A 20525-nucleotide genomic window follows, 5' to 3' on the forward strand; every position below is an offset into this window, starting at 1 on the left:
AACAAAACTCAATTCTAGAGAGAGAGATAGCGTGATAAGAGATAACTCTTTATTGTCATTGCACAGTCTTACCTAGTACAATAGTACAACAGAAGTGGAAACTGTCCCCAAGTCGGCACCAGAGATGGGCAGTAACGCGTTACTGTAATCTGATTACTTTTTTCAGGTAACGAGTAAAGTAAGGGATTACTATTGCTAAAACGGTAATTAGATTACCGTTACTTTACCGTAGGAACGCTGTGTTACTGCGTTACTAAAACCGTGATTTTTTTTGCGAGAATGTCTCATGACAGTGAGGTAAGCAAGTGTGACGTTTGTGACAACAGTTGTGTGCAGATCAACAATGGATCATATATCGAGTGCGGGAGAGAGTATGAGCGTGCAGCGTTTAAAGCGTGTAAGTACTGACCTTACTTTGAGTTTGATTCCATACAAAGTGACAAAAACATTAGTGTCCGTTGTGCGTGGGAAGAAAACTTCTTTTTACAGCGAAAAAAAAACCCCTAAACTTCCAAGCAAGCACCAGGAGTGCGCTACCACGTAATGGGAAATTCACAGAGAAACTCGCGGATTCTTCAACTGACCGCTGCGGCACACCTGCACCAGGGTAAACCTCCACCTACGCCACTCCTGCTTTACAGGTGAAAATAGAGCAACAGGACCGCTGAGTCTTTGATGTTATTTATTTTCTGCTGTGTTTTACTTGCATCTATTTGAAAGAGTGAGTGTAAACACAGCAGAAAATAAATAAAATCAAAGACTAGCGGTCCTGTTGCTCTATTTTCACTTGTAAAGCAGGAGTGGGGAAGGCGGAGGTTTGCCCTGGTGCAGGTGCACTGTAAAATCTAATTAGTTCACAGAACACAAAAAAACTATGTAAACTCGTTGCCTCAAAAAAACTAAGTAAAGCTTACTTAAGATGACTGTTAGGGCAACTTATTCATTGCAAGTATGCAGTATTAAGAATAATTTGATATTTCTGACTGTACAATACTAATTGTTTACTTACTGACAAACATTTCAAGTTCAACTAAATGAAAAAAAACAATTTGTGGTAACCTGAATATGATTAAAAATAATTAACAACACTTTTTGTAATGATGTTAAAATCATCCCAACTTTTATTTTCAAACACAACAAAGTATAACAGCCAACATACTGGACACTGTTCTCTTGAACAACAAACAATTATATTGCCATCACTGTTATAATCTTACAGTGAAACAAAGTCTCAGACTGAATTATTCTGAAAAGTTTAGGCCTACCACAACTTTGTTTTGTATTTACATTACTTATATAATCAAAATAAAATATTTGTTGTTCTGTCACAAGTGCAGTCTCTGATTTAAACAACACATTTGTTTTGCATTCCAACACATGAGCTGGAATGTTGTAATATTTTAAGGATGGCTTGTTTCCAGTCCAGGCATTACTGCCTGAATGATATCATGGATCGAGGTGATCCAAATGTAGGTGCAGAAGAAAGTCTTTAACTTCCCTTCAGTACAGTGGCAGTGGATGTGGGTTGGAGATGCAATAAGCTTGAACCTGCAGGCGACCAGCTTCACTGACCACACCATCTGTGATGGAGGACTCATCTCTCCTGGTGTCCTGCAAGCAAACAATCATATTTTTGGAACATGAACTTAATTGCTTTCTTAAAACATTTTTTCTGCATTTGGTATAAAACAGACTCCAATTTAGACAATCTCAGGCCCCCTCCCCACCAGAGAGGTGACATTCAATGTCCCACTTGTCAGTCTAGATCAGTGGTTCATAACCTGGGTTCGATCGAACCCTAGGGGTTCGGTGAGTCGGTCTCAGGGGTTCGGCAGAGCCTCCGCCATGACATGCACGGCTCATTTTGTGCACCAGTAAAAAACATATCTATGTCTTGAATTTGAAAAAAATCATATTTTATTTTTCACTAAAGAGGGGTTCAGTGAATGCGCATATGAAACTGGTGGGGTTCGGTACCTCCAACAAGGTTAAGAACCACTGGTCTAGATAGCCCTGAACACCACTCAACATATAATAATGTCATGAAAGCATCATTTTAAAAAGGGCTATGCAAACATGGCCAATAACTTTCATTCTAATGATCTGCAAAATGATTTGGGCACAAAACAAATTTTGCTGTTAGAAAACTTGCAGACTTCACTATATACAGTGTAGACCCTCTAAACTAAGTTTGGGGGATGTGATCTTTCAAGAAATGCAGACCAAACTGTTGTTGTTTGTTTACTTACACAGCATGTCTTGTAGAATTAACTGGAGTCACCAGCAACAGCATAGTGCAGTCATATCTCAAGTCTAATAACAGAAGATCAGTGAAGAAACAACTTCCCCAAACCAAAGCACAAATAAAACAATAAGTAAAACAGGCTGATCTAAAGTATGATTAAAGTTCAGCCTGATTAATATAAATGTCACTGAAAATTGCTAATATATTGGAAAACCAAAATACTTACCACTGAGTTGGAGTGCTGGTCCCGAGCCTCAAAGACAGTAAGAAGCAAGCAGAGGGAGAAAAAACAGAACATTTTTAGAAGCTGATTTGATCCTTAATGGCTGTGCAATCATAATAACTTACAACACAGAGGGTCAATGTAGACCCCATACAACCAAATTAGACTAACACATATAGTATTAAAAACACCATCTACTACTGTGTCTGAATGTGTAGTATTGGCAGATTTTAGGCCTAAAGAGATATGTTTTGAAAAAAAGACCACCTAATTTAAATATAATCATTGCATGCTTGTTAAAAGTTAACTTCCAATATATAAAGTTTCTAAGATCTAACATATGACAGGGTTTATATGTAACATAATGTTTCTTATGATTCAACTGTGTAATTTAACTTAATTCTTAAGAAGGACAAGCTATATTACTTTATTCTCAGTTATAAAGCCAACCTAGATGTTAAGCATTTAACAGGCCACTTATCTGGATTATAGCTTTCACAACAAAACTTGTTTTTAAACACATGTTTTAACAAAACAAATACTATTGTTAATATTATTATTTAAAATGTAATTCAACAGAAAAGTCGGTTAAATATAAAAGCAGTTTGCTTATGTTGTTAAAGAAAGGCTAGATTTGACATTAGATATAGATGCCACAGATGTTCAAAAGCTGCCACAAAGCATTAAAGAAAATAGATGTCTCCGAAAACGTCGGAGCATTTTTGCAAATATGCAATGTCTTGATAAATCAAGCTTGAACTGATACTTGAACTTTACACAGCTACATTCTCGCCTGAAAATATCTTAAAAGTTTATTTTGTGACCAAGAAAATGTAATATTTAAAGGTTTTTTAGCCGCGTTCCTCCGCCATTGCCGCGCTTACAAGTATGCATAGGCTCCGACAACAGCAGCCAACAAATGCGATCCTCCTTTTCCCCAGATTACCCTTTCTGGGTCACCAAATAAACTTTTAAGATATTTTCAGGCGAGAATGTAGCTGTGCAATGCTCAGATATGTACTTAATTGAACCTTGCTTCGACGTTCTGGGAGAGATCTGTTATCCACCAGCACGATAGCTGACCGGGAGGACAAGGCTCAATAGAGCGGGCGAGCACAGCTAACTCCTGGCATGTCATTTTCAACCCCCCTGAAGTCTTTTGCTACTTAGGTTAAACATGATATATATAGTTAGTTAGTTAGTTATGGCTATGGATTGAAAATACCCCCCACACCCCACCCTACCCCTAACGGTTGCACCTCTCGAAAACTTTTGTCTGGGCTCTTATCTCACTTTTTTATTTCAAACAATCAACAGAAAATTTCACAGACATATTTTTATAAGGTTTTTAAGGCTGTGGTGTTAATTTTTAATTAACATGAGCCCAGCCAGCAGCAGCAACACTAGGCTAACACTAACTAGCTAGCAAGATTATAAACCTGGTGCTAAACTAAGAGAAGCCACAAAATCAGTTTGAATAAGAGTAAACATTTACTCACCAAGTCAGTGTATCAGGTAAAGATCCACAGCAATGACAATAATCTCTTGAGCCGAAGCTTCTCCAGGTTTGCTCAACATATTCCAGAAAAAATGCACCATGAACATGCGGACTGAGCTAGGGAGGAGGACGGTAGTGACGTGGCATTTTCAAACCACATCTTTCATCCTTCCACACTGAGAAACAAAACTTCCAGCTTACTTAGCTTTTCTTAGCTTTTTCTAAGTTACCAGTACTTTTTATGCATAAAAAGTACTGGTAACTTATTTAAATCGAGTTCTAATAACAAATTGATAAAAATTGAATTGTGCGTACTTAATATTTTTAATTAAACACAATATTACATTTTACAGTGTGAGCCGCAGCGGTCAGTTGAAGAAACCACGAGTTTCTCTGTGAATTTCCCATTACGTCGTAGCGCACTTGGTGCTTGCTCGGAAGTTTAGGGGGTTTTTTCACTGTAAAGAGAAGTTTTCTTCCCACGCACAATGAACACTAATGTTTTTGTCACTTTTGATGGAATCAAACTCAAAATAAGGTCAGTACTTCCACGCTTTAAACGCTGCATGCTCATACTCTCTCCCGCACTCGATATATGATCCATTGTTGATCTGCACACAGCTGTTGCCACGAACGGCGCACTCGCTTACCATTCTCGCAAAAAAATCACGGTTTTAGTAACGCAGTAACGCAGCGTGCTTACGGGAAAGTAACGGTAATCTAATTACCGTTTTTGCAATAGTAATCCCTTACTTTACTCGTTACTTGAAAAAAGTAATCGGATTACAGTAACGCATTACAAGTAACGCGTTACTGCCCATTTCTGGTGTTGAGTTTGCGGCCTCCCTGTTTTGTCAGATTCATTAGGTTCAGCTGTGTGCAGTTTCCTTGTTTCCCTCTGTGTGCATTTATAGCATGTCTCCTCTTATGTGCATTACTGGTCTGTCTGTGTTTCTCCCTAGTTGGTGTTCCCTGTGTATCCCTGCTCTAAATCCCCTCGCGCTTAAGGTTTGTTAGTGATGGTTCCTTGTTTATTGGTTTTCCCTGTGGAAGTTATCCTTAGTGTCCGTCCATGCTTACTTCGTCTCTGTTTATATCCTTACCTCACTAATAAAGCTAACTCGCATCACAGTCATACCTACATTTTGAGTCCTCTCTCACGCCAAATGGCTTCAGAATCAGAATCAGAATCAGAATACTTTATTAATCCCTGGGGGAAATTATTTTTTGTTACAGTGCTCCATTATAAACCAACATTAAGACAAGACAGACAATACGCTAACTAAGAATAGTACAATATATACATATATATACATACATAAGTCACTCATAAATAAATAAATAGCTGGAAAAGAAACGTGTATTTGTAGCAGTAACCAGTGTGTTAAGTGGATGCGTTGTACAGGGAGATGGCCACAGGCAGGAAAGATTTCCTGTGTCGTTCGTTGCCTCGCTAGCCATGACAGTACAGACCAGTCAAAATGGACCCAGCGACACTCGCCACATCAGAGGAGCTCCGGAAAGACACCATTGATTCTGTGGCAAGACTGATCAACCTGTGGCTAGATCTTTCAGAGGGGGAGTTTCGTGGTGCTGTTGCAAGCCGGCTACAGCGACTGATTTCTGGCCTCCCCTGACTACTTGGTTCACTCCACCCACTCGCACAGGATTTCCTCCTCAACATTCTCCATCTTCACCCCCCAGCTGCTTCCGGTTCCCTACCCAGCCCTTCAGAGAATGTTCTGCCCAGTTCACCAGAGAGGTTGCGGCCCGGCCCGCTGAATGTGGTGTTGCCCGGCCTGTCGGAGCCGTCTCCAAGGAGGAAGTGGCAGCTGCGCTGCAAGCACGTCACCCCACAGCCGGATCTCGGGACTTCAGAGCAGACAGCTGTTGTGAGTGAAAGGGACACTTGTTCTGTTTTTGCCTTTTCTGAGCCTACATTGAGTGTGAAAAACTGTAGTCACTCTGCTTCTTCCAAGCCTGGAGTTAAAATCACCAGGACTGTTAATTAAAAAACTGAGAATGTTAAGGACTTCTGTTGATCTGCATCTGCTCACTCAGAGCAGAGAGCTAATTTGACAAAGACTGTTTTCAATGAGCCTGCTCCTCTGTCGATCTGTGTTTCTACTTGGCCTTTAGCGCAGCCTGCAGTTCTGTTACCTGGTCAGGTTGCAGCTCAACCTTCAGTTCAGTCATTAGCTCAGTCGCGTATTCGGCCACCATCATCAATTTCTTTGTGTTGGCCAGAGGACTCCACGCCTGCTGGTTCTTCTTCCTGTCAGCCAGAGGACTCTGTGCCTGCTGGTTTTTTGCTGCAAAACAAAAAACTGCCCTTTCGGGTTGGTGGAAAATGCATGTCGACCAATCAAAAATGATATGGTGACATGACATTTGGTTGTTTAGAAAGAGAGGGAAGCTTTAGGAGTGGCGGCAAGAAAGGGAGAGAGACAGAAAGACAGCAGAAAAAGAACCATTCGCACTCATGTAATCCACACATGGGGCAGCAGAGGACCACCAGTGTGTCTGCAACTGGCCTTGTGCTAGCCCATGTGTGGGCGACCTCTGGCAAACCAGATCTGGGCCGTCATTCTTTGCGGTATGTTGGCCACGTGTAAGCACATTGTGTGGGCCAGATCCGGGCCATACCAATTTTGCTATGTGGGTAAATACAATGTGGTGTATAAACAAATTATGAGTGAAGAAGGTATATGCTTAGCCTAGGCCTGTTGTGTTGGTTAAGGGTTAAGCCTGTATGGTATGTGTCTTCCCTCATTCAAGCGCCTAATGAGTTTTGTAGTTTCTGGTGTGGAAGGGTGGGCTGTGTTTTTAGATAATATAGTGGTATATATCGCAACACCTGGCAAGATCATCTTAAGTCCATCTGTGCTTTCCTTGATTGCATAACTTTGGAAAATCTTACAGCGAACCTTGCCAAGTGTGAGTTTGCTAAGGCCACTTTGACTTACTTGGGTAAGGTGGCTGGACAGGGCCAGGTACATCCAGTAAGAGCTAAAGTGGAAGCTACTGATCACTTCAATTCTCCCACTACTGAGAAATAACTTCCACAATTTCTTGGAATGGTGGGTTATTATTGTGGGTTTTGTGAGAATTTCTCTGCAGTGGTTGCTCCTCTAAGTGACTCCTTAAGTCCCAAGGTTATGTTCCAGTGGTCAGATCACAATCAGACAATCTTTGAGGATGTCAAGGCTATCCTTGCCAGGGCTTGAGAGACCCCCTCTCAGAGATTCTTTCCAACTGAAGGTAGACGCTAGCAAAGTGGATGCTGGGGCAGTATTATTGCATCAGGATGCAGCAGGTATTGAGCTACTTCTCCCACAAGTTTTATTCCTGCCAGTTTTGGAAAAGGAAACTCGTGCTTCAATTCTGGCTTTGAAACATTTTGAAGTATATTTGGGTAGTGGTAGAGTCCTCTCGTGGCATAAGAATCCAACTCAGCACTTGATAACATGGCTCGTATTTTTACAGCCTTACCATATGCACATCTGACACCTGAAGGCTTCAAAAAATGTGATGGCTGACGCTCTGTCTAGAACTTTATGTTCATCATAGTATTTTTTTTTTTAGTTTAAACAATTTCTGGTGTTTCCATCTTCCATTCTCTTAAATATGCTTCATAACTACCAAATTATTGCTAGGGATGTTGGTGAGTAGTAGAGTTGGTGTAAATAAGAACTGAGTTTTCACTGGTGCACTGATAAGCACATTTTAACTTCATGTGACTCATGGGTAGCGCTGTCAATTGTCCTCATTTCACCCCTGACTTACTGACATTTCTGTTTCCACCTTTTGTAAATAAACTTTAATAAATAATCATATCTTTATATTGTTCATATCTTCGTTGTGTAAACTCCTTTTTGTTGCAAGCAAGAGTCAGGTGATGCAACAGAGATTGTGTTTTGGACAAAAACAGTGAAGATTACACAATGAAATAAGTCTTTATCTAAAAGGTTTTTAATTAAACAGCCTACACAAAACATCAGCATCATAATAGAAACAGGAAATGATACGATACAGCAGTGAGAGCTAAAACCTTTTCTGATTTAACAGTCCAACTTCCCCATTAGTCAGATGGGGGGAAAAAAACAATTTCCACTGTTGTCTTCCTCAGATTAATAGCACTTGCAGCGCATCCACTCTGAGTTCAGGCCATTTTCATGTCTCAAGCAAAAACTTATGAAAGAGGTAAGACTCTGTTTATAATCCCTAACAATATTATTTGCGTTTACTGGAGAAAAAAAATATGACATAAATGTGGTCACATTAAATCAAAAAATCTGTTATTTTTCTTTAAAGCTGTTGAGATGTAGCTGACATTAAACACACACTTAAAAAAAATCTCAGGATTAAAATCAATATCAGTTAAGCAGTATCAAGGTTTTTCTCAGAACTAGATTTTGTAATGATGGAAACCTAGCACACTGAACTGTCTTATATTTATTTTTACTATCTATGTTGCATTTATATATTGTTTGCTCTTTGGTTTTTTTGAGAGTAATATTGATGTCAATGGCCAAGAAAATGCTTTTTTATAAGAAAGCTATAGATGATTGGTTTTGAAAAAACAAATCAAAATTTGTACAATTCAAGGGAAAAAATTTTGTGCTACTTAGATGAAACCCTCGAGCTGGCTGAGCCAGTGTCCATTAGATAATCCAGCCCATACTGTCACCAAAGCAAGTAGCTCCATGATGTAATGGTTAACTCATTTCCCTTTCAAGTCAAGTTATAATGCGGTTGACTCAAAATGATGTTCTTAGGCTCAGATAGATGTTGTGTCAGGAAGAACATGTGATGCAAAATCTGTGCCAAATCAAACATACTGATTCTCCCACAGCGAATCATCTCAGAGATTTACCCTTTGAATTTGATTCGATTCAGTTTTATTTATATGCTGTCAAATTACAACAATGGTTGTTTACTTATAAAGCACCTCAAGGTGCATTATAAGTAAAGACCAAGACGATAATACATAATACAACCCCAACTTTCAGACAAGCCCTGAAGAGCAAGCACTTTGGTGACAGTGGGAAGGGAAAAAAACTCCCTTTTAACAGGAAGAAATGTGGCCATTTTTGTTGAATGCTTATAAATCTCAATTTTTACTAATTTTTGTTTTTTCTTTAAAGTTGTAGGAATATGCTGACCTAGTTTTGTTATGTAAATTTGTAATTAATTTTTTTTTTGGAAAGTGATTGGTTTATTAGGATATGGACCCTCGCATTAATCAAGGGATTAAGAGCACCCTGGAGGGGTGTGGTAAAGAGGTTTTTTGTTTGCCATGTGTCAGATGGGACGACGGGAGGGTTTAAAAAAAAATTGACCACTTTTTGAAGTTGTGAAAGCAAATTAAGTTAACTTTCATTTAATTTTAAGTTGTAAGAAGTTATTTGGTTGATTTTTGTTTATAATTTTCCACGAAATAAATGCCATATAATTTTAAACAATGAAGTCAGAAGTGCGTTCTAAAACAAACCTTCCTTCCGTTGGACTTTTTTGGTGTTTGGAACATAAAAGGCCATGACAACCTGTTCAGGGTATACCCCGCGTTTTACCCTATGATAGCTAGGACAAGATCCAGCACCACCTGTGATGATGATAAAGACAACCAGAGGAGACTGGGTGGAAGGATGGATGGATTGACCTTTCTGCAATTCTGAAATCTGTCTAACTTCCCTCTGTGCTGCCTTGATGTTGGCCTCTAGTCTTGCTGTTCTTTGTGGCTGTTATTAGTCAAGCATAGCAGGGATCACTGTAGCTGTGGCATAGACCAGCTAGTTGGTTTCACTAACGGTAATGCTGCATTCACATCTGCTAGTAGACATTTACAGGGTAATTCACGTAATCTTGGTAATAAGCACAGAGGGTCCAGGTTTAGCCAACTTAGCCATGATCTTCTCTTTCAGGTCAACTGCTCTCACATTCAACATACCAGTTGTTTATGGGGCTTGCCACCTGATCTTGAAGGGTGGAGATAATTATATCTCACTCCTGATTTTAAATCCTGGCTCCACCTTGCCATAGCATTTGTGTTCTACTTCATCCTTCTCTGGCTGTGATAGCAGTTACTTGCGTATCACTGAGCTACTAGTTGTTTTGATGTTAGTCTAGGTGGGTTTCAATTTGTATCCTCTTCATGTAACCTTCTGGATTAGATGAAGCTTTCACTGAAGTTAAATGTATAGTAGGATTCCAGCAGTTCACTATTCTGATTTGTTGTTCCAGTAAACCTCTGAGACATACCGATTAGAGGTGTGTCTCAGAGGTTTACTGGAACAACAAATCAAAATCACGAATTTTTCATCACTAGTTGCAGCAAATCTCACGTTGTTTTATTCTGTGCTAAAATGATGACATGGTAATGTAATCAGACTAATACCTTCAATTTTATTTTTTATCCTGCCCGACTCAGGTGTATTGAACAACAGAATACCCCCATCTCTAAGTGGAAACAGATCAACATGCTAGCTACAGGAGTTTGGCCTCTGCTGCTTTTCTCACTTCTTTTGTGTTTCTTTCATTGTGAACATTTACTTGCTTTTTCACTGAAAAACTGCACAATTATCTATACAGAAAAATCTAATGTGTTAGTCACTTGCACAGAGCGTTACCTCACTGCTATTCCAGATGACATTCCCAAAAATGCAGTATTGCTAAATCTTAAGTCAAACTACATTTCAAATATTACCAGGATGAATTTGGAAGGTTTATTCAAGCTTGAAGTTCTAAATTTGGAAAAAAATTGGATTTCACAAATTGATGATGAAGCTTTCGCAGACTTGGTAGAGTTAAAGGTTCTCATCTTGAGTATAAATAGGCTTGCAAAACTGACAGAAAACATGTTTCAGGGTCTTTCCAAGTTAGAGACACTGTCTCTGGACTGGAACCAGATCTCATTTATCTCCCCTGTGGCCTTTCAGCCCCTGGTCAGCGTACACTCAGTAGATTTGAGCTATAACCTTCTGCATCAAATTTCAGATATTGATCAGATTATTAAACTCCCAACTTCACAACATTTGTTTGTATGTTACAACAACTTTACTTCTTTTCAGTCAGATGACGTCTATGTAAATACCTCAAACCTACTTACTCTGTGTTTGGATTCAGTGAAAAAGTTCAGCATTACAAGAGACATTTTTCCTCATCTGCAGTCTCTGGACTTGCGAGGCTGGTCCAAGGACATTGAGTGGGAAGTGTCAAACAAGACTTTTTTAAAGAGCCTGACAAGACTGCAAATGAGTGGAACTTCTCTTAGCTTTGAAGTGTACAGAGCGATTCTGCTGACTGCTTACTCTCTTCAAGAGCTTCAGATGGATAACATGAAAAAGTGGATAGATGATGGTCTCATTGATGTTGCCTGCCAATTTCCTTCTCTTAGAACTCTGAATGTAAGCAGTAGTGAGATTTACACCTTAAAGGAGAACATGCTGCAGTCTTGTTCTCACCTAACTAACCTCAACTTATCATTTAACAATATAAACAGCATGGCTGATAATGCACTCCAGTCAATGACACAGCTCAGAAGTCTGATATTACAAAATAATGAACTGTCCGAACTGCCAGTTGCCATCCAAGGACTCACCACATTGGAAGTCTATGACCTTAGCATCAATGACATCAGTGAACTTTACTGTCCTTACTTCTGGAATTTAACAAGCCTAACAATACTCGATCTGAGCCACAATCATATATCCCATATCTCTGAGTGTGTTTTTGAAAATTTAAACAATTTGAAAATCCTAAATCTTGAAAACAACAAGATTTCATCATTCGATTATTCTTTTAAATTTAAATTACAGACACTGGACTTTTTGTATTTGAAAAACAATGAGCTTATAAATCTCTTTCAAGGAGTCTTCAGTAATCTGTCTTCCCTTCGTTATTTGAATTTAGATGTACGCATGTGTAACAATGTTGAGGAAGGAGGGTTAAAGGGACTCTATAACCTCCAGTTCCTTCTTATGCAAGGTGATATTTATTTTTATGACCATTTCAGTGGGCTGCCAAACTTAAACACTCTGATCTTAAATGTTGTCTCTAGCCTGCCACATAACAGCTCCAAACAAAGCGATAACCCTTTCTCAAATTTACCGAAACTGAAGAAGCTTCATATCAAGGTTCACAGAGGATATTACGATATTTCAAAAGATGTTCTCAGTGGTCTGACTTCTTTAGAGTACTTAATAACAGAGGCATACTTCATGGGATCTTTGCATCCAGACACATTTAAACACACACCGCAACTGAAACGTCTCACAATTACTTACAGCGAGCTTTCAGTTTTAACATCTGACGTGTTCTTGCCAATTCCAAACCTGATGATGCTCGACCTCTCTAACAATAAACTCCGGTCTTTGGATTTTCTAGCAGAGGCCAAACTGCCAGCACTCAGATGGCTCGATGTCAGTAACAATGAATTGTTCGTAATTAGTGAAACAGTTATCCAATCCCTTTTAACCATGAAATATCTGGATCTGTCTGCTAACCTTTTAACATGTGAATGTTCTAATTACGGTCTTATCCAGTGGATTCAAAGCAGCAAACAGACACAGGTTGTTAATGCACATCAGTACACTTGCTCATTTCCTGTCAGCCAAAGGGGAAACAAATTCCTTGACTTTGGTTTTGACTCCTGTTGGATAGATGCTGCCTTGCTCTGCTTCCTTTTTAGCTCTAGTCTAGTTATGCTTACTCTCCTTGCATCCTTCATCTACCACTTCCTGAGGTCACACCTCACCTATACCTACTACCTCTTCCTGGCCTTTCTCTATGATAATAAGAGGAGGAAGAAAGGTATTCCTCACAGCTACGATGCCTTTGTCTCCTACAATGTTCACGATGAAGCTTGGGTCTGTGGAGAGTTGCTTCCAGAGCTGGAGGGTCAACAGGGCTGGAGACTCTGTCTGCACCACAGAGACTTTGAACCAGGTATAGATGCTTTTCATTAGCCTCTGTTTTTCTACTTTTAGCTCATATTTTAATGAAGCTAGCACACAAACTCTGTCTTCTTTCCTATAAATACAATTGTTTCTTGTTGTTCCGCTTTTCAGTGGTACCGAAAAAGATCAAGTTTTGACACCACAGTATCTTTTTTTTCTCTTTGACAGCACTGCAAAAATATAAACAGCGTCTATAGTGTCAAAACAAAAATACCAATCACATGTGACAAACCGCAGTTTGAATGCTAGATCTAAAAGACTGACCATTTAGAGAAATGCTACAAACTGATCTTTAAACCTCAAAAAGTAGTATATAGATGTGCTACTCAACTGTCAAAGCATCCTACATCTGGGAAAATGAAAGGTTTACTCTGGAAGAACTTTTTTTTTTTTTTTGCTGAAACCATGAACAAGCCACTAGAAGGCCATGTGTACCCAAAGCTTTAACTAAATTGAAAACATCTAAGTTTCTTCCATATTTAAAATCTATAAACATGAAATTACTTTCATTGATTTTTTTCACTGCATTGAAAAGAGAAAAGCACCAAAGATGTATTATGCACTTACAGGCCTGTAAGAAAATCTTCACTAAATTAGATTTCGGCAAACATAAAAGTTGAATACTGTAGAATCTTTTAGCAGCTGCCATTAGTAAATTGGGCACTTTTAGACAGACTTTAAAAATGTTTAGCCAGAGACAATCATCCATCTCCACTGTTCTCCATTGAGCTTGTCAACTGTTCCAATCCAATACAAATATATGTAGCTGCCCAATTAACAAAGTATAGACTTAAGAATTTCACAAAAGAAAATTATAGATTCTCATTAGCTGGAATTTGATTCAGCATCAGTGTACGCCTCAGTGACTTAAAAAATAGTTTTTTGCTTACTCACCATTGCTAAAAAAAAAAGTACAACCAAGATTGGAGTGAATGGAATTTAAGCCCTACTTTAGACCCCACTATTCTCAGAAGTGAGAATACCTTTGAAATCTTTTAACTTGTACAAAGCTAAATTTTATGTAACTTACCTGTGTCATTTTAGAACACAATGCTGACATGTTTGATGTGTCAGACTTTTGTTTTTACAGGTAAGCCCATCGTCGAAAACATTACAGAGGCTATCTATTGTAGCAGAAAGACTATCTGTGTGATCAGCCAGCATTACCTGCAGAGTGAGTGGTGCTCCAAAGAAATCCAGATGGCCAGGTATGGTTACCAACTCTTTGTTCTTACATGTAATGATGTCACCAGTTTCTACATTGATTAATCTGTGTGTGATGTCTTTAGCTTCCGTCTCTTCAATGAGCACAAGGATGTGATGATCATGGTGTTTCTGGAGGACATACCAGCCAAGCAGCTGTCTCCATACTTCCAAATTAGGAGTCTGGTGAAGAAGCGCAGCTACCTGAGTTGGCCACAGGCTGTTCATCACACTGGAGTCTTCTGGCAGAAAATACAACAAGCTCTCAAGAGAGAAGAAAACCCTGCTGAGCACAGGTGCCTCCTCACTGGCTACCAGAGAGTCATCCAGTGAGATTTAACACAGGTGGAAAAATCACAGATTGTATATATATATATATATATATATTGTATATATAAACAGACGGTCACGCTAATGCGGGAGTGGCTAAAATGCATTACTTCTAATGCCCAGCAGGGGGAAACTCCTGTGGCTTCAATAAGGTTGCTTGTCGAAGTCTATGGGTAAACATGGTAGCTTCTGGATCAGAGAGGTGAAGCTTCTGCAGAAGTGGATAAACTTGCAGTACTTCTAATGCCCAGCAGAGCTCCTATGGTTTCAATAAGGTTGCTTGTAGGTGTCTAGTGGCAAACAGCCCTATGGTGCCTTGACCTGTGACCTCAGCAACCCTTTGTTGTCTAGTGGACTTTCCTGGAGTTTATGGACTCAGTCAAAAGTGTCAAGTCTTATTTCATGTTGTCTGTTTTATAAATGTAGAACTCAATGTAACAAGAACTATATGTGCATTTTTATTAACACATGTACAGAATTGTAACATATTAACGTGTTTGTTGTGCTCATCCTGTCAGGAGTAAATATACTAAATGACATTTCTTGCCATAAAAGTGTGAATAAACTTTTTTCATAGTTGATGTGCTTAGAAATGAAATGCTATTATAATATGATATAACAAAATAATAATGAGACTGATGAAGAGGAGCACTTACTTGAACTGGCTACAGGCTGTTCAACACACTGGAGTCTTCTGCCAGAAGACTAAATGTATTTTCTAGTTAATCATCTCATATTATTTGTATTTACAGATATGATTAATTGTGTGTTACAAAAAATATAACATGCATGGTTTCTTGTTACTTGTACTAAACTGTCACACGGTCACACGGATGTATCCTTGCTGTCCTAATGCTTAGGCAGCACACTGCTGGTTTCTGTCATGGTTCGATTTTTTGGGGAAGAGACATACGACTGGAAGTCCATAGTGGGTCAACACAAATTATTTTATTAAAACATAAGAATACAAAATAAAATATCTCTTGTCCACATTTCCTTGATACGTCACCTGACTATCACACTACCTGAGGGCTGGAGTGACAGTCAGCAGCAGCAGTATTTCGGTAGCTAATGCTTTTTTGTTGTTGACTGACAGAAAGTCATCTCAAGGCATACTCGCCTCCTAGTGGCGGGGAGGGAAAATTACACTTCCAACTACGACTACGATGACCTGGATGACTGAGAACCTTCACAGACTCTTACACCTCCAACCTTATTCAGCAGCACAACCCACAAATCTGATGTGGGTTACACAAGCATAGGGGGAAATTTAAGTACAACAATGACAACATTTAACAATTTACTCTGACACAAGCCCTCCACTGAGGAGCACTATAAGGACAGCAGCACCTTCTGATCCAGACATGGAGGAAGTGTAGCTGCTGGGCCTTTCTTAACAGGGTTACGGTGTTGTGGGTCCAGGTGAGATCAGCAAAGACGTGGATGCCCAGAAACCTAAAGGTGGAAACAGATTCTGCCTATTGTTCATTTATAATTAGAGGGGAGTAGACCTGTCTGTGCCTCCTGAAGTCCATGATTCAGGAGTCCATGAGTTCTTTTGTTTTAAGGACGTTTGGCATCAGGTTGTTTCTGAGCACCAGTGGGACAAGTTCTCTACCTCTGTCTCATCTCCATCAGAAATGAGCCCTTGATGATGATGATGGTTTGGTGGGATCATGTACAGTCATAGGCGTGAAGTATGTACACAGTAGGAGACTGAGAACGCAGCCCTGCGAGGATGCAGTGTTGACTGATGGGGGGAGGAATTGAGACCGGTTGGTTAGGAAGAAGTTTTCCACAGAAAACAAATGCAAAACACAATCAACTTTTTAGGAAATGATAATTATATAATCCCAAAAGGTTGATTCTAAGTGGCTTCCTCAGTCTCAGCTGACTGCAGGTTTCACCAATCTTACATTTGCATAATAACTGAACCTAGCCCACTGAATGAACAATGGGCTGTGAGGTTTTGCAGCCATTTCCCAACTCTCTCTGAATGGTACTTATAGTCTTTGATCAATTTTTGTTAATCAATGGTTATGAAAATTTGCATAACCAAGAAATTATCAAGGAACTGACCCCCAGGGAAATACGGTGGCTTACAAAAGTATTCGGCCCCCTTGAACTTTTCCACATTTTGTCACATTACAGCCACAAACATGAATCAATTTTATTGGAATTCCACGTGAAAGACCAACACAAAGTGGTGTACACGTGAGAAGTGGAACGAAAATCATACATGATTCCAAACATTTTTTTACAAATAAATAACTGCAAAGTGGGGTGTGCGTAATTATTCAGCCCCCTTTGGTCTGAGTGCAGTCAGTTGCCCATAGACATTGCCTGATGAGTGCTAATGACTAAATAGAGTGCACCTGTGTGTAATCTAATGTCAGTACAAATACAGCTGCTCTGTGACGGCCTCAGAGCTTCTCTGACAGAATATTGGGAGCAACAACACCATGAAGTCCAAAGAACACACCAGACAGTTCAGGGATAAAGTTATTGAGAAATTTAAAGCAGGCTTGGGCTACAAAAAGATTTCCCAAGCCTTGAACATCCCACGGAGCACTGTTCAAGCGATCATTCAGAAATTGAAGGAGTATGGCACAACTGCAAACCTACCAAGACAAGGCCGTCCACCTAAACTCACAGGCCGAACAAGGAGAGCGCTGATCAGAAATGCAGCCAAGAGGCCCATGGTGACTCTGGACGAGCTGCAGAGATCTACAGCTCAGGTGGGGGAATCTGTCCATAGGACAACTATTAATCGTGCACTGCACAAAGTTGGCCTTTATGGAAGAGTGGCAAGAAGAAAGCCATTGTTAACAGAAAACCATAAGAAGTCCCGTTTGCAGTTTGTCACAAGCCATGTGGGGGACACAGCAAACATGTGGAAGAAGGTGCTCTGGTCAGATGAGACCAAAATGGAACTTTTTGGCCAAAATGTAAAACGCTATGTGTGGCGGAAAACTAACACTGCACATCACTCTGAACACACCATCCCCACTGTCAAATATGGTGGTGGCAGCATCATGCTCTGGGGGTGCTTCTCTTCAGCAGGGACAGGGAAGCTGGTCAGAGTTGATGGGAAGATGGATGGAGCCAAATACAGGGCAATCTTGGAAGAAAACCTCTTGGAGTCTGCAAAAGACTTGAGACTGGGGCGGAGGTTCACCTTCCAGCAGGACAACGACCCTAAACATAAAGCCAGGGCAACAATGGAATGGTTTAGAACAAAACATATCCATATGTTAGAATGGCCCAGTCAAAGTCCAGATCTAAATCCAATCGAGAATCTGTGGCAAGATCTGAAAACACAAACGCTGTCCATCTAATCTGACTGAGCTGGAGCTGTTTTGCAAAGAAGAATGGGCAAGAATTTCATTGTTTCATGTTTGTGGCTGTAATGTTGCAAAACGTGGAAAAGTTCAAGGGGGCCAAATACTTTTGCAAGCCACTGTACTTACCTGGATGATTGAGCATGCATCAACACATAATTATATATTATCACGGTTACAGGTGCAGTTCAAACTCTCTTTTGCAAGGGGATACAGTTCAGCCACAGAATGTTATAAATGCATTTATGTGCACAAAACTTTATTGTGTATATATCAACTGTAATATTTACTCATCTAGAAAATGTAAACGTTGAGGTGCCCATGATCTTAATCCAGATGTTTTAGACACCAGCATCTTATAATATTTGAAAATTTTCAACAGCTGTCTGCAGTCATTCATACATAGGGTATTATATACAAAACACTGAGTGAATAAGTGGAGAATTTGAAGAATGTCTTAGGGTCAGAGAATCAGACAGTTATCATGACAAAAATGCTGGACACTATAATGTGATCAAACAAACACTTGATGGTTTCCTTTCTTTTGCCGTCCTTCTCAGATAAGTTGAATAGCAATACAACCTTAGCAACAGGTTCCTCAACAAAGAAAACAAAACACTGCTGCACCCCGAGATCAGCGTGATAGATAACGAAAGCTGGCCTCTGCTACTCATTTCACTTCTGTTTTTAATTTGCTGTAAAAAGCAAGTGAAGGGTTACTTCACTTGCTTTTTCACTGAACAACTGCACACTTCTCTATACTGAACATTCAAATTATGTTCTAGTTACATCCTGATTGAATTGCACATATCGCTCCCATACTACTGCCATTTAATAACAGAAAGCTTAGGGACTTGCTGTTAAATAGCTCAAAGGAAGCAAATTTAATTTGGTGTTAACTCTGTTCACCATATTTCCTCATTTGCAGGTGATGGACTTAAGCAACTATATCACTGACACTGAGTGGAATGTCTAAGACATTTACAACATCACTTTACTTGGGTCAAAGTTATGAAACAATACTGCAAACAGCTCATTAAAGTCAAGATCTTTAGCTATGCGTTATAAAAAGGTGGATGGGTAAAGATTTCAGACATCATCTCCCAAATTCCTCCTCTAGTAGTTTTTGATGTAATATTTGCGAAAACTGGCGCTCTAAATTACATCCTGCTAAAGTCTTGGTCTAATCTCACTGAGCTCAGTTACTTGGTCCCAGTTGCTCTCTTCGACCTGAACTCTTAGACCTGAGCTTCAACATTTTCAGCGAACTAACATACTGAAAATCAATTACATTTTCAAAATCTGAACAATTTGACAGTTCTGAAAACAAAATCTAATTTTATTTGTTGGTAACCTTAAATTTATAAAACCTGCAAAAAACAAAGCTTTTAAAAGGGTTCAGGCATTCAGGGTTCTGTCTTCCCTCCATTACTTGAATTTAGTATAAGACAAATGATACAATGTTCATAATGAGGTGTTCAAACCCCCAGCTGTTCACAGAAGATGACTGTTCCTTCTTCAGCCTGATTCTGCTGGAGGCTTATTTCTATTAAAATGGAGTTTTTCCTTTCCACAATCACCAAGTACTCGCTCAAAGGGGTGTTCATCTGATTGTTGGTGTTCTTCTCTATTAGTGTCAGGTCTATTATACAATATAAAGCACATTGAGGTGAATGTTGTTGTGAGTTGAGACTATAAATAATAATGAATTGAACTGAATTAAAATTTCAAGTCTTCATTTGGTATGTGAGCATTATGATTAAAAGAAAGCAAATGCAAAATTAGAAAGTTAATATCTAGCCTTACTATACTTATATGACTATAATTGGAATATGTTTCAGTAATCAGGTAAAACAAACTTGTGTCAGTGTCCAAATATATACGGACCTAACTATGATTAACATGTGACATTCAACATATGTTGCCAAGTTATGTTGTAACTTATCCGTCACCAAAATTTGCATCTACAACAGAATTTTGTTCCGTTAACCTTCCATATGCCCTGATCCAGGATGCCATGACAGTTTGGGGTAAAATGTGATCGCTACTCTTGTTTCGACACCATAGCAGCTATTCGTAGATAGAAGAGCAGTCATAGAAAGAAAAAATATAATGGTGTGGAAAAACTTTCAGGATTAGTGAAAAGAGGAAGTTTAGCTTTCTAACAATAGCATTTAGATGAAGTAAGGGACAGGAGTCCTATTGCTTTGTGAACTTTTGATCTATTAAAAAAAAAAAAAACTTGAAGCATTCATATCATTAGTTTCTGTGGTGCAGACAGAGTCTCCAACACTGCTAACCCTCCACCTCTTCAAGCAATTCTCTGACCCAAGCTTCACCATGAACACTGTAGAGGCAAAAAATGTGAAAAAAAAATGCCCTAAGCTTTTTGTTATTATATGGCAGACAAATATTGTAGATTTAGTATTGGAGCAATATGTGCAATTCAATTATAATCATTAAAAATTCAATTTGACGTGAGGTTTAGTTTTGGGAATGTCTTCGCTGCACATATAACTGGCATATCTTTTGAATTTTCAGTAAAGAGAAATGTGCACTTGTTTAATGGAAAAAGCACGTGAAGTAACCTTTCACTTGCTTTCTTACAATGAAATAAAAACAGAAGTGAAATAAGCAGCAGAGGCCAAGATCTGTTTTGTTGATCTTGGGGAGCAGTGGTGTTTTAGCCGTTTCCTGGGCAGGTGTGGGAAAATCCTTCGTTAGACAA

General features: G+C 39.2%; 1 protein-coding gene across 1 annotated transcript; it reads left to right on the forward strand.

Annotated features, from left to right (window-relative positions):
- Positions 1–10305: 10305 nt before the first annotated feature.
- LOC146390259 (uncharacterized) lies at positions 10306–15259 on the forward strand. The gene is made up of 3 exons (XM_084923308.1): positions 10306–12912; positions 14014–14131; positions 14213–15259. Exons 1-3 carry the CDS (start codon positions 10446–10448, stop codon positions 14457–14459), a joined length of 2832 nt encoding a protein of 943 aa, XP_084779434.1. The 5' UTR covers positions 10306–10445; the 3' UTR covers positions 14460–15259.
- Positions 15260–20525: the final 5266 nt, after the last annotated feature.

Source organism: Perissodus microlepis, chromosome 3 (assembly GCF_051167445.1).
Source record: "Perissodus microlepis isolate ML-2025 ecotype Zambia chromosome 3, ASM5116744v1, whole genome shotgun sequence".
NCBI lineage: Eukaryota > Metazoa > Chordata > Actinopteri > Cichliformes > Cichlidae > Perissodus > Perissodus microlepis.